The 14,700-nt window shown below is 45.7% G+C and overlaps 2 protein-coding genes across 2 annotated transcripts in view; one reads left to right on the forward strand and one right to left on the reverse strand.

Annotated features, from left to right (window-relative positions):
• Positions 1 to 325: 325 nt before the first annotated feature.
• On the forward strand, positions 326 to 5,094 carry otop2 (otopetrin 2). Its single transcript, XM_062531050.1, has 7 exons — positions 326 to 622; positions 1,227 to 1,631; positions 1,936 to 2,072; positions 2,290 to 2,348; positions 2,980 to 3,110; positions 3,400 to 4,250; positions 4,521 to 5,094. The coding sequence occupies exons 2-7, from the start codon at positions 1,250 to 1,252 to the stop codon at positions 4,689 to 4,691; spliced, it is 1,731 nt and encodes a 576-aa protein (XP_062387034.1). The 5' UTR covers positions 326 to 622; positions 1,227 to 1,249; the 3' UTR covers positions 4,692 to 5,094.
• A 470-nt stretch (positions 5,095 to 5,564) lies between these two features.
• The window catches only part of hid1a (HID1 domain containing a), a 13,944-nt gene continuing 4,808 nt past the window's right edge, over positions 5,565 to 14,700 (reverse strand). The window contains exons 5-19 of the mRNA XM_062531531.1: positions 14,650 to 14,700; positions 13,855 to 13,974; positions 13,151 to 13,361; positions 12,677 to 12,733; positions 12,365 to 12,505; positions 12,120 to 12,210; positions 11,752 to 11,903; positions 11,215 to 11,293; positions 10,646 to 10,810; positions 9,680 to 9,907; positions 9,154 to 9,305; positions 8,783 to 8,869; positions 8,574 to 8,665; positions 7,795 to 7,953; positions 5,565 to 7,472 (exon numbers count right to left, since the gene is read on the reverse strand). The exon at positions 14,650 to 14,700 is cut by the window's right edge and continues 56 nt beyond it. Of these exons, the coding sequence (XP_062387515.1) occupies positions 7,409 to 7,472; positions 7,795 to 7,953; positions 8,574 to 8,665; positions 8,783 to 8,869; positions 9,154 to 9,305; positions 9,680 to 9,907; positions 10,646 to 10,810; positions 11,215 to 11,293; positions 11,752 to 11,903; positions 12,120 to 12,210; positions 12,365 to 12,505; positions 12,677 to 12,733; positions 13,151 to 13,361; positions 13,855 to 13,974; positions 14,650 to 14,700 (1,849 nt within the window). The 3' untranslated portion in view covers positions 5,565 to 7,408. The remainder of the gene's footprint in view (positions 7,473 to 7,794; positions 7,954 to 8,573; positions 8,666 to 8,782; positions 8,870 to 9,153; positions 9,306 to 9,679; positions 9,908 to 10,645; positions 10,811 to 11,214; positions 11,294 to 11,751; positions 11,904 to 12,119; positions 12,211 to 12,364; positions 12,506 to 12,676; positions 12,734 to 13,150; positions 13,362 to 13,854; positions 13,975 to 14,649) is intronic.

Genomic DNA, 14,700 nt, shown 5'->3' on the forward strand with positions numbered 1-14,700 from the left:
TTTTGTTTTGTTTCATTTAGTCTAGGCCCGGGCCTTTACTTTTTAGCAAAATTATTACACTATGTCTTTTGTTATTTCATTGTAACCGTAATCTCGGCTTCACTGAAAATGAGGACTGTGCCAAGTCTCCAAGAATAAATGAAGGTTGAATGAATGAATGAAAGTATGAATGAATGAATGAATTCAGTCTATCCACTACTACAGTCATTATTGTCCATTCCAACAGTTCAACAACAAAAAAAGAATCTAAAGAATATGAGGTCATAATTGTTCTAATTTGTGGCATCTACATTCTATTCTGCTTGTTGTCTGGCTCCAGCTCAAAGGCAACACAACTGGGAGAGTGCCTCTCATTGTGCACTGCTTTTAACTCAAAGCTGGGGGGTGATTCAAACAACTTAGATGGCTCTACATAAATTGTCACAATGTGCACTGGACGATGGGAACGTGTGATCTGGAGATTTTAAGTTGTGTAAGATATAGATAGTGTTTATTGATTTTATGACTGTCTAATTTTATGTAGCTGTCGTAAATTTTAGTGGACACCTCTGTGGGTATAAATGCCATGGAGGGTGCCATGACCGCTTCCACACACATCAGCCACCAACACACACCTGCACAGGTAAGTGACACCAGCTTCTGAAAACAAACCTGTTTTTGTTGTTACAAACCTTTATGTTCTCTAGCACAGCAAGTCGGTCTGACCAATACCTTTTGTGCCAGTCTTGGAGAGGTTCATGAAGCTTTGATCACGTCTATGCATTGTGCTTGTGCTGTGGTGAGGGAAGAGTTATGTAATCCTGAGGTTGGCCTAGGTGAACCCACGGATACCACGCGCACTAATATGATTAATGGTTTTGTCATTCCAAATTTACACAGAGAATATTAAAAACGATAGCATGAGGTGCGTAAAGAGACCGAAACCCAGGGCACTACCTGAGATAGGTGAATAAAAGGCCAGCATTTGTTGGTGGATGAAATCTGCTGTTATCAGTGACTATTTGCCCCTCGTATCTCATCGCATGAGCTGTTCTCATTGCTGATTGCCACCAATGAATAAACACCGTTATCTGCGAGTTTTAACAGTGCTGTATGGGTCGAGTATCCGTTTGTGGCTTCAATCCAACCCAGTAAATTGGAAATGTTTCAGGTACGTTTGAGAGGGAAGAGGTAAGAGGACTGTTAGTTGAGTGGCTTCTGACTTCTGACTATGTGCCTGGCTACAGAGCTCCCGCCTGACTCCAGCAGGATGACCGCCAAAGATGAGGAGGAGCCCAGGATCTCCTCGTTGCCGCCCGCCGCTCGGCTGTCCTCGGTGGCGGGCCACCGCATGTTCCGCCCCTCCACCTGGTCGAGCGTGACGGGCGGGCTGGCCTCGCTGGACCCGGCCTGCAACTGGAGCACCCTGGTGTCGGGCCTGGTGGCGCTCAACATCCTGCTGCTGGGCTGCGCCATGGTCAGCGCCAGCGTCTTCAACATGGTGAGCATCAGCTCCACGCACCTGCAGATCTACCTCATCGCCATCATGATCCTCAGCTCCTGCTGGATGCTCTACTACTGCGTCTACACCGCCCACGAACACCGCGCCGTGCTCTACAAGGACGGCCACGCTGGCCCCATCTGGCTCAGGGGTAAGATGGATGGATGGATGGATGGATGGATGGAGAGAGAGAGAGAGAGAGAGAGACAGAGAGAGAGAGATAGAGAGAGAGAGTTTGAGTACTGTAGCCTGATTTTAGATTCACTTTCAACAGTAACTTTGTGGCTTATGGAACACAAATCTTTCAAATTGTTGATCTAAAGAGAAATAGGGGGAAAAAAAAGAAAACTTGTAATTAACAAATATGTAATTCAAATTTACACTAACAGTGACAACATGACAGTCACAAACGTAAATGACACCTCTAACCCGATCTGGTCTCTTGTGTTCTGCAGGGGGACTAATTCTTTTTGGCTTATGTAGTATGGTCATGGACTTCTTTAAGATTGCCTATTATGTGGGCTACCTTCATTGCGACTCTCCTGTTAAGATTGTCTTCCCAGTTGTTCAGGCTGTGTTCATTGTGGTACAGGTACGTCAGTGTTTTTACATAACTCAAAACATAACACAGTAATTGATATAACACTTATATATGATAACACATGGTCAGGTTTCTGTTAGTGGTAGTGTGACTATTATCACTGCACATTAAACCATTTTTTTTATTATTATTAGTTATTTTTTTGTAATGATTTGATACATGCTACATTTAGATATCCTATTTTAACATCTCACCACCTTTCTTTCAGTCATACTTCCTTTGGCACCATGCAAAGGACTGTGTTCAGGTTCAGAGAAACATAACACGGTAAGTTTGCTATCAACACAGCATTTCAGGAACTTCCAGTTGGGGAAAAAACGTAGATTACAGAGGAATGTATGACCTTTGAGATTTCATCTTGAATTATGGGAAGGATTGCTTCCTTTTCCCTGTCTGACATTGAGCTCTCCTTCATGTGGAAGGATTGGCCCACCCGTGTGCCTACTTTGATAAAGGTGCCATGGGCACACATTACAGTGAAACTCCACAAAGCTCATGAGTTTAATATGTTTGTGACAACTAGCAAATAATGATACCAGTGACTCCATAGTTGGAGTTGGCACTGGTAAGGGTGACATACTGTATTTCATATTTCATACTTCATCTTTAATGGCTATTCTTCTGTGGAGCGCACAAAACTACAGAGGCAGAAACCTAGCTGGCTGATAGGCAGGGCACATGTTGTTTTTATCCAAGTTGATTGCGCACTATCAAAATCTCCTGATTTCAACCGCAAGTTCAAGACTGTACCTACATGTGGAGGATTGTGCACCTCCGGTGGGTCTGTGGCCTTGTCCTGTATTAATCAGGCGGAATTGAACGGCATGTTCATGTCTGTAGGTATGTGTGTGTGTGTGTGTGTGTGTGTGTGTTTGTCTGTCTCTGTACCTCAATGCAGTGGTGGTCTGATGCTGACTTTGTCCACAAATCTGATGTTGTGGATGACGGCGGTGACTGAAGAGTCTCTGCATCAGACAGTGCTTCCTCCATCAAATGGCAGCAGAGGCTCTCACAACACAGCAATGCGAGGTGAGCATGCATGGAACAAGGGTAGCCTGTGCCATGCAGAGGCGGACATCTTGGGTCCAGAAAGTCCTGTCATATATTCTTTCTGCCTGTGCACCTAACACAGGTGATATCACTAATTATCTGATCTATCTGGCTGCTAATGAGGATCATCTGGTTTACTAAATGGTTGGATCAAATATTTAGCAGGACTTTTCAGGTATAGAAGTGGTATTGTGATTTGAGTTGTGAATAACATTTGAAGATTCAAGTCCTTGGGCTCACGTGGGTCTCGTTTGGTTTCCGCCGGCAGTGGGCGCGATGGGCGACTGCGAGTGCAGCCACTCGGCGTGCGGCATCTTCGAGCAGGCCTCCAACTACCTGTACCCGTTCAACATCGAGTACAGCCTGTTCGCCTCGGCCATGACCTACGTGATGTGGAAGAACGTGGGCCGCCTGGCGGACGAGCACCACCACCACCGGCTGCGCTTCCACCTGCGCGACGTGCTCCTGGGCCCTGTCAGCGGGCTCCTGGTGCTGGTGGCCGGCCTGGTCACCTTCATCATGTACAAGGTGGACGTGCAGGACAAGGACCCGGCCAAGCGCGAGCTGGCGCTGCGCATGCACTACATCATGAACTCGGTGGCCTACGTGCTCATGTCGGCCGCCACGGTGGCCGGCTGGGTGCTCTTCGGCCTGGACCGGCGCGAGCGCGTGTCCGGCAAGAACCCCACGCGCAGCCTGGACGTGGGCCTGCTGCTGGGCGCCTCCATGGGCCAGTACGCCATCTGCTACTTCACCATCGTGGCGGTGGTGGCCACGGGCGTGCGCTCCGAGGTGGACGGCCTCAACCTGGCCAGCGCCCTGCTGGCCGTGGCGCAGCTGTGCCTGCAGAACGGCTTCATCGTGGAGGGCCTCCACCGGCAGCCGTACGGGCCCACGCCCGCGCCCTCCGCCACCAATGCCACCGCCGCCGCCGCCTCGGAGGTGTACGCCAACGTGCACGCTGCCGCGCGCTCGCACAGCGACAGCGAGCTGGTGGAGTCCAAGCCGGCGCCCAGGACGAGCGCGGTTTCACAGACGCACCACCCGCCCTCGCACCTGTGCTGGAAGAGACGGGCGCTGAAGGAGGTCTGCGCCTATCTCATGCTCTGCAACATTACTGTGAGTCCACCACACGGTCTTTGGTATTATTTGCTCTCAATGGTGCCTTCCAGGCAGCGCTTCCTTCAAGGCACTACTCCTCTCAGTTTAGGGGTAGGATGAGGGTTGAGGGGGTTAGGGTTAGGAATAGGGTAGTGCCTTTTAGGCTGTGCTGCCTGGAAGTTGCCGTTGGGGGCAAAAAACACCATTGAGCCCCACACACACACAGCTGTTATTGTACCCATAAATAATTGAGCATAATATAACGCCGGTTATTGCCTCTGTCTACAGTTATGGATCATGCCGGCGTTTGGTGCCCGGCCACAGTTTGAGAACCCCCACGGGCACAATTTCTACCAGGTGTACATGTGGGTTGCCGTGGTGAACATCGGCCTGCCGTTTAGCATTTTCTACCGGATGCACTCTGTGGCCGGGCTGTTTGAGGTCTACGTCATATCCTGATCGCTTACGGCATCTCCAGGAGTCGTCTCTCCGGCATCGCTATAAATATGGGACAAGACATCTCCTCAGAATGACATTCACACGGGGAGTAGGATGTTTTATTCCAATCAGATTGTTTTTAATCTTACTAAAAACATTTCAAGCTGTGGAACTCAGGTGTGCTGTTTCTCTCATATTCCTATAGTCTAATCTGCAAAGAGCAGGCGTTGCACCAGATGGATAAAGGCTTTGTACAGTTGTCATTTTTGTTTTTGTAAGTGGACATAATGTAAATAGGTGACTTCAAAAATTAGATCCACATGTTTTTATCTTGCCTTGAATATGTATTAATGAGTAACTGTTGTTTTTCCTTCTAATTCCCATTGTAGCTCAAGCAATGTCTGAAAGCATTTGAAAGCAATTAAACCACTGATCCTTTGGTAAAGAGATATTATACTGTATGAATATACAGTATTACAGTATGTGTAGTAGCCTACTACTATGTAATCAGACGTTTGGTTTCTTCAGGCAACGTTTGGTTTCTTCTGGTGTGTCCCCCCAGTGTTAGATGCATTTAACTTTCACATCAGTCTCTCCCCATTCTCATGGACAACTTAAGGCGAGTGTACTGTACTGTATGTGACTGTATGTGACTGTGCATGAGATGAGGACACCGCTCATCAGTCACCATGACTCACTTTTAGACAGCCTCCTTCCTCTTTTTGTTCTCAATTACTAATCAAACTGCCATTCAAGTTCAGGGTGTGTGTGTGTGTGTGTGTAAATGTAAAAGTGAGTTGTAATAATAATAAAGATTAATATTATTATTATTATTATTATTATTATTATTAAAAAGGGAAAAAACGCAAAATAAAAACACAGTGACATCTCCCACATCTTTAAGGAATAATTTATGATATATTTGTATTCAGACAAAAATACTACTTTAAACTTCAAGCACAGTATTTACAGTAGGTCAATATCAAGTCAAATCATAATGCAGACAAAATGGGGCTCGAGAGTGCAGTTAACAGTGTTTTCACATTTGAATGCCAATCTCTTTTAATTAAAAAGAGAACTCAAACTGTGTGTTTGCACTCAGTAAGATCACAAGCGCATGGTCTTCATTGGTTTAGGTCTGCTGAACACACACACTAGACATAGAGAGCTACGTAATCTCAGGCAGAACAGCCTTGATCGATGTTGTACTTCACGTCAGAAAAGAATTAGCTGTAAAGGTAAAGAAGGCATGTTCAGAATGTACTGCCATCCAAAACATTCAACATTCAAAAGCTGCCAGAGGGATCTCGGGTTGACGCAGACATTTCCTTCTGGCATTTGACAATTTGTCTGAATGTAAACGACCGACAGAACATGAATCCAAGTAGTGTGCACTCAGTGTTAGTGTGTGTTAGTGTTAGTGTTAGCTGTAGGTAAATGTGGAAAGCCTGTAAGCCTACTGAAGCATATGACACATCCTCACAGACCTACTGCAGCATTGGGTTGTACTACTGACACTGACAAGAGCAAGCTCACAGCCCATAATAGTCACAAAAAAATGTTGAGACCCTGCCAAGTTGCCAGCCTCATGGCAAAACTCTGTCTCACAGACACAGACAAATACACACACACACACACGCACACACACACATACAATCACACGCACACGCTCACACACACACACACACACACACACACACACACACACACTCACACACACACACACACACACACACACACACACACACACACACACACACGCACAAATGCAAGCATACATACAATATATATATTATCTTAAAAATCTTAGCAGATAAGCAATACAAACAATTAATTAGAGTTACATAGAAAGTGTGTGATGCTCTGAATTCAGGAAAAGGGAGATGGAAACTCCTGTAACACAACTACCTCCCCCTGCTGGCCAATAGTGAGTAGTGACTCATGTCCCAAAGGCCAAAAGAGGACAGGCAGCTGTAAGCAGGAGAAAGGGTGGGGAGAAGGAGGAAACTGGGATGGGTAAAAACATGGAGGTATTACGGAGGAGTTACCAACCCCATTCAGTTCAATGGCTAATGCTAGGTACTTCAGCAAAACAACATACTTAATTGGCGGCCGCCATCTTTAAAAATGACATCTGACAGGTTGTCATTTTCACAAACAAGTCAATTAGGTGCCACATTACTGGTAGGCAAAAAGGTATGTTGGCTGTGGATTGGTGAATTATCTGGCAGTTTATAAGCTGGGAGGGTCAAACAATCCACATGGATGACATAATTTGTGGCCATCTGCATTGAGGCACCAAAGTGGCCTGTTTGTGAAAATGTGTCCAGAGGAGAAGACCTGTCAGACGCCATTTGCAAAGATGGTGGCGGCCAACTTCGATGCTATATTGCTGAAGCTAACCCTCCTTTTGACCCCCTGGATAAAAAGCTATCACAAAGCACCAGGAGTAGGCCACAATGGATGACTTAACATGAGATTAGACTGAGATACAGAAAAGATTATATCAATACAAAACAAGCAGGGAGAAAGGGACAGAGAGAGAAAGAGAGAGAGAGAGAGAGAGAGAGAGAGAGAGAGAGAGAGAGAGAGAGAGAGAGAGAGAGAGAGAGAGAGAGAGAGAGAGAGAGAGAGAAGAGTGCAAGATGCAACACACTGAGGTTCAGGCGTTAAGAGGGAGGGTCATGCTAGGGTGGCCATTCCGCTAGTCATGGACAGACAGGTGGTCTTCTCCCGCTCTACATCCTCTGGATCTCAAAGAGACGCACGTCCGTGTCATACCAGATCGGAGGATCCACGTTCCTGAAGGGGGAAGAAAGAGGAGAGCCATTAGGTTAAGGGAAAACAAGACCCACACCCAGTCACCCTCATCCAACACACACACACACACACACACACACACACACACACACACACACACACACACACACACACACACACACACACACACACACACACACACACACACACACACACACACACATACACACACACACACACAGACACGCACACACAGACAAAGACACACACAGACACACAGACACACAGACACACACACACACACAAAGAGACGACATGACGTTCAGTTCCGCCTGATTAACACAGGACCAGGCCACAGACCTACCGGAGGTACACGATGCCCCACATGTAGGTGCGGAACCACATGGCCGTGCCCGCGTTGGCCTGGTACTTGCGGATGAGGATGGGGTGCGGCACCGGCAGCAGGCCCACCAGAGTGCCGTGCTGCAAGAACTTCAGGATCTCCGACTCATCCGTCAAGCCCCTGCAGAGGTCAGTAATAACAAAGATCGTATAGTTACTAAGATGAATCATAAAGGGGTTTTTCAATGGAACAAAATAGCAGCACTTCCTGCCTCCTAAAGGGGCGTGTTCAGTGACGAAATAATCGGTTTAGAAAGGTGTAGAATTATTTCTCCCATATAAATACCTCCGTTTGCCTCCTAAATGGGAGTGGCAGTTGCGTCACAATGAAACCAGAATGTACCCTCATATGAATCGTCTCGCTTTATAAACCGTCTCTGGTAATAACCACACTGACAATTCTGGACCCAAACAGTTTTGAAGCATCTACTTCAACAGCCACATTAGTTCATTTCAACAGACCAAAACGAACATCAAACTGAACACATGTCCCTGTAGCTCAGAGTAAGGTATTAACAACACCAATTCCATGGGTTTGATGCTCAGAGATAGAAGTGAATAAATGTAAATAACATATCATCAATCACAATGAGTTAATTCAATCAGCTGATCATATTCCCAGATAAACAAATACAAAGGCCTTCCAGTCTGTAGGTTTAGACTCCATTCTTAATCTGATTTACAGTGAGAAACTGACGAGCATTGGGTGGGCATCAGTGATAGTCAAGAAGTGTTCCTTACTTATCAATGCAGATCTTCTCCACCTGAGGGACCAGCACCTGCAACAGCCGCATGATGGTCTGAAGGGGCAGCTTCGACTTCCAGGACAGAACCTGAGGACCAATGTACACATCTGAGTACACCCACGAGTAGACAGGACAACCTCTCTATCTCTATGTACACCAGAGACTTCACACAGGGCTTTACACTGCTGTAATATGCATGCGTACCCATTCAGGCGTAGGGTTCCAGTAAGAGACGGAGGAGGCGCTGGACAGCCGACGCCTCTCCATCTCGGCCTCCGTGTAAAAAACATCCTGCCAGGAGAGCAAATGACACTGCCAAGTTCAACACATGCCTGACCATCAAATACTGTATATTTGTTGTCCAATGGCTCCCATGTAAAAGAGATGTAAGATTTCAATGGGATTCACCAGGTAAAACAACATATAGATAGATAGATAGATAGATAGATAGACAACTAGATAGATAGATAAATAGATAGATAGATAGACAATTAGATAAATAGATAGATAAATAGATAGATAGATACGGTCTACTACTGACAATACATTCACACTCCTACACGATCCTCTCTTACCTCGTTGTCTCGCCCTGAGTTGGACTCTGTGTCGCTGGCACCTGCGCTGGCGCTGGGGTCGACCTCCCGTGTCTTAGGAGGGTCCATGCGTGGCAATGCCACCATGGTGCCGTCCTCTGACACCTGCGACTTCTCTGTGAGTTTATCAATGCCTGCAGCAGAAACACATAAACAGCAGTGCTTTAGGAGCAGATATCTGGGATGATGAACTGATTCATGAACTGATGAACATGAACACACTTTTTTTACACATCCCTACTACAGTATGTGATTATTACTAATATAAATGTAATGGTAGTACTGGTAAAATGGTAATGATAATATGATATACTGTATATGTACAGATAAATGGCGGATATTGTAGGAAAATGTTGCTCGTATGGACATAAGTGCACTGTATGTAAACAAAACTGGAATAGATCAAAGTTTTCGTGTGTAGGTAGTAGGCTGGAAAGCCTAGACGGGCCAGATAGGTGGTGATCATCGTGTGCCGGTGATGCGTTGGGGGTTTGAGTGAGCGCAGTACCTGGCATGGCCACCAGGCTGGCGTTCAGTGTGCCCGGCTCTGCAGGGACGGCCGGGCGGGAGCCCTCCATGGACACGGTCTCCTGCGAGCTGGTCCGGGAGATGGTGTCCGGCGTCTTCTTCTTCCTCTGCAGGGCCCGGTTGATGGAGGCCGTGTCTGTGGGCAGGTTGGCCAGCTGGTGGAACACGCTGCGCTTGCGGATAATGGCGTAGACTAGGTTACAGTTCCCTGGACGACCAAATCAGAATCAGAATCAGAATCAGCTTCACTGGCCAGGTTTGTGTAAACAAACAAGGAATTTGACTCTAAATAAGTTCATCTTTTCTCTCAAAGTACGTGAAGGACAGTAACAATGGTACAATAGATTGAAAAAAAACGTGGAGCAAGAAGAGTGTTAATAGTAGTGTGAATAGATGTTTTTACAGTGAACACATGTTTTTTACACCATCACAAAAAACACAAGGATTTTGTATACTGTATATTTTGCACTAAAATGAATGTGTGCATTTCAGAAAAATATATCACAGAAGAATACACAATCCAACATAGAGAATTGACATGGGCGTGACTGTGAGTTGCTAAAAATGGATGGTATACATTTTAAATATAGACCTGGACACATGTATTGTCAAACAAACCAAAATATGAATGTGACTTCTAAACAGAGCAAGGAAGTGTGTAACAGGAAGATTTGGTCATTCTGCTATTGAATTGTGTGTGTGTGTGTGTGTGTGTGTGTGTGTGTGTGTGTATGTGTGTGAGAGAGAGAGAGAGAGAGAGAGAGAGAAATAGAGAGAGAGAGTTAGATTGATGACAGAGCTTCACTTTGGTTCAACATACAGGTGTTGATCATACTGACTGCTGGCCGGTGGATAAGGACAATCCCCTTGACGTCACCTGCTCCCACATTAGAACTTCTCATTCATTCACTACAATGAGCCTGATGAGGGTCAGGTGCTGCCTTACCATCAAACTGGTACTGAATGATGTTGTTGAAGGCTTCGAGCAGGAAGAAGACCAGGTGGTGGTTCTGGGAGGCTGAGAACAAGTACCACTGGGTGGAGAAGGCCTCCAGCAGGTGGAGAAGCTTATTGGCTGCCACCATGGACAGGCTCTTCAGATAGGGCGAGACTGCAGGAGACAAGCACGTTATACAAGCAACTGGGACTGCTTATCCAACCAACACATGAGAGGAACATGTTAAAGGAGGATCCTGACGATTTTTCACACAGATTTCTGTCTCTCGAGGTCACGGAGTACTGTCAGTACGAGAAAAAAAACATGAAAACAACAACAACAGCTTGAGTTGCTGCAGCCAACAGCTAGACCCGCCAGGCAGCTCCAATGCTACACTCTGGGGGCATGAACATCAGGGCTCATGAATGCTTTTTTCCATACCGTCAGTACTCGATGACATCGAGAAACAGAGATGTCCTGTGAAATTGTGAAATTCTCTACAATGAAATTGTCCTTTAACGTCCTGTAAACAGTCTGAATGAGTATCACTAATTCTACCCCGGTCAGTGGCCACTCACCATTCACTACAATCGTGAGCAGGCAGTCAAAGAGTGGCTGCAGCCGTTGGTGGCCACTAGTGATGATCTTGTGAAAAACCTAAAAATACACAGAATAACAGAATAACATAATAAGGAAAGTGAATGCAGGTTTGTGGAATGTAGGGATGTGAGCTATTAGACAGAGGACACAGAAATAAACACGCACACATGAAATAAAGATGCAGGTGTTTGCATTCATTAAACTCTGTGTCTGTGTCACATGGAAGCGGTGCTGTAGGGTGCTGCTTTGCTAATTAGATTAGATACGATTAGATTAGATTCAACTTTATTGTCACTGCGCAGCGTACAAGTACAGAGACAACTAAATGCAGTTTGCGTCTAACTAGAAGTGCAAAAAAGCAGACAAGTGCAATGTGATATAATGAATATTAATAATAATACATTTTATTTGGGGCGCCTTTCATGGCACTCAATATACACAGTATAGGCAAGTGGTGCATAAACAGTATAAGATACAGTATATAGTGCAGGGTAGACAATAGTATGATGGCTTACAATTATGAGCAGGTCTGCATGTGTGCCTGTGAACACAGGGATGTCCATGGTGACGGACAGAGAGTAGGGCTTGTTCAGCCGCACGCCAAAGTTCCTCTCCCCGCTCAGCAACAGCAGGATGAACACACCGATGTGCATCAGGCCCACTCGCGCTGCAGCACCACACACAATCACCATTAGTCAGATTAAAGTGAAACTATCATTACATTATCTCGCTGTCATTCAGACACACACACACACACACACACACACACACATAGAGAAAGAGAGGGAGAGAGAGAGAGAAAGAGAGGAACTCACACTAGTCTCTCTTATCTCTCTGTCATTCAGACACACACACACACACACACACACAGAGAGCAACTCACACTGGTCTGCTCGAGCATCATTTAAGTAGAACAGGATAGGCACCAGGATGTCCAGAACATCACTGCTCTTCAGGACAAAGTACAGAAATTTCTGAGGGTACAACATGTAATGGTTATTAGGACACATTCAGAAACATTAGTGTGTAGCATGTGTATGCGTGTGTGTGTGTGTGTGTGTGTGTGTGTGTGTGTGTGTGTGTGTGTGTGTGTGTGTGTGTGTGTGTGTATGTTTCACAGGTATTGACCTTGTTGAAGTCACAGAGTTTCCAGAAGAGCACCAGCATCTCCTGGTGGAACTGGATCTTTTTGGTGGAGTTGGGCAGGTAGGTCTGAGTTAGGGGGTTGGACAGCAGACGGGCTAGACCCTTCAGGACAAAGTCATAGTCCTGTAGGTGAGGACACACACACACACACACACACACACACACACACACACACACACACACGCAGACACAAATGCAGACGCAAATCAGAAGACTTGGAAGACGTTGAACTTGAACTTGATGTTGTGATGTTGTCTTCAATAAGCATCAAATGAATAAACAACAATACTGTACCTCCTCACGGTGGATTCTGGACAGGTAGTTTACAAACAGATTATCTGGGCCTGCGGACTGAAGAAACAATAAATAAAACACATCAAGTTAACTCAATATATTGCAGAGTACTGTAGATGTTAATCAGCAGAATATGCATTTGTGAGTGTGAGTGTATAGAAGCATCCACTTGTATGTCTGCATGTGTCTATATGTTTATAAGGGTCAAAGTTCAACATTTTTCAATGTCAAGCAACAGCAATGGATAGTAATTTACTATATCATCAGTAAAAAATAAAGTTGAAAATAGCAATAATTATAACAATACCAAATATTAACAAAACCCATAAACATAACAATCATAACTCTGTAAGTGAATGAATCCATGAACATGCATGTGTCTCTAGGTGCCGTGTGTGAGCCCACTGTAGCGCGCGTGTGTGTGTGTGTGTGTGTGTGTGTGTGTGTGTGTGTGTGTGTGTGTGTGTGTCTGACCTCCTGCTCGTCCAGGCTGCTGGGGGAGGGGGCCTGGTGGGGGATGCTGCCCCCCTCGTGCTCCAGGGTGGTGATGAGGATCTGCAGCGCCTGCTCCACCAGCGCCTCCCGGTAGTCCGCAAACAGCAGGTGGTTGTAGGGGATGCCGTAGCCCACGGGGTCGTACGCGCACACCACGTTGAGCAGAGACGTGAAGAGGGGCAAAGCATGTCTGGAAAACACACACACACACACACACACACACACACACACACACACACACACACACAAACACACAACATACACACACAGAGGGGGAGCGAGAGAGAGAAAGAGAGAGAGAGAGAGAGAGAGAGAGAGAGACAAAAACAAACATCCATTTAGGGCTCTGTATGTCGAATGAGTAGGCGACAGGGTGTTGACTCAAATGAAAGCAGGCCATTTGTCACGGATGAAGAGAAACACACAAACACACAGAGTTGTGTGCTCAATGTGCACATACACACACACACACACACACAAAGTGCAGCGATTTTACAAAATGTGTGCATATGTATGGGGGGTTACGCTATCAGATATCCCTACGTGTGTCTTTGCAAATAGACGGGCTGTTTCCACCAATAAGGGACTATGTATACAGCACATTAAACAGCCAATGCGTGTGTGCGTGCATGTGTGTGTGTGTGTGTGTGTGTGTTTGTGTGTGTGTGTGAGTGTGGTCTCACCTGTTTTCTGTGGAGCAGAAAAAGGTGACCCAGGGGTTGAGGATGTTGTTGTTGTCGGAAGATGGAGGCAGGTACATGGCCTCTGAGAAACACGTCAGCAGCAATCTCAGCAGCTCAGTCCTACACACACACACACACACACACACACACAGAGAAAACCTTTGTCATATACACAGGAGAGAATGAGTAACACAATTTTTGATTTGACCAGCTGGAGTGACCAAAGAGTAAACGTCTCTCGCCGGCACATTAAGAGACGTGCTAGCAACAAAAATTAGCCCCCATGGGTTTCAGCCTTCTTGCTAGGATGCCCATCGCATGTCCGTCCCAAGGTTGCCAGATGTGAGTCTGGTGCAGGACTGGGTTTGTTTTGTCTACACAAAGCAGGTTACACTTGCATGTTCAACCAAGCGCCTCTTTTTCATCTAGTTGTATTGGTACCTTCATACAACTATATCCCACTTATACACTCCACTTCATAAATACTGTACATGTAAGCATATCTTAGATATGCATAAGGAGTCAGAAAGCTTGTATGAAACAAGAGAAGTCATGCCACTGCATCATTTTGCCCCTGAGTGAGGTTAATGAAGAATAAAACAATTCTCACATAAATAAATCTCACAACAGGCTAATAGGCCAAAAACTGTTGTGACTTTTCCATTGTTGTAAATAAAATGATTTGGATAAGCTAAGCATTTAGCATGGCTTGGTGTCTCTGAGTTGTGCAATATTAATCATGTGGCTATGCCTATGTGTGACTTTTGAGCAGCATACTGCCATCCATGAACTCACCTGTTTAAGTCATGGATGTAGTTAAGTGGTGGGGACTGGGCAAAGCCAACT

This window comes from Sardina pilchardus, chromosome 3, assembly GCF_963854185.1.
Source record: "Sardina pilchardus chromosome 3, fSarPil1.1, whole genome shotgun sequence".
Taxonomy (NCBI): Eukaryota; Metazoa; Chordata; class Actinopteri; order Clupeiformes; family Clupeidae; genus Sardina; species Sardina pilchardus.

What these genes read in the sequence shown, in the direction of transcription:
- otop2 (XM_062531050.1), top strand. Translation starts at nt 1,250, where the DNA reads ATGACCGCCAAAGATGAGGAGGAGCCCAGGATCTCCTCGTTGCCGCCC. An exon ending in GTTCAGAGAAACATAACACG is followed by an intron (nt 2,349 to 2,979) that starts GTAAGTTTGCTA and finishes ACCTCAATGCAG; the next exon opens with TGGTGGTCTGATGCTGACTT. An exon ending in TCATGCTCTGCAACATTACT is followed by an intron (nt 4,251 to 4,520) that starts GTGAGTCCACCA and finishes CTCTGTCTACAG; the next exon opens with TTATGGATCATGCCGGCGTT.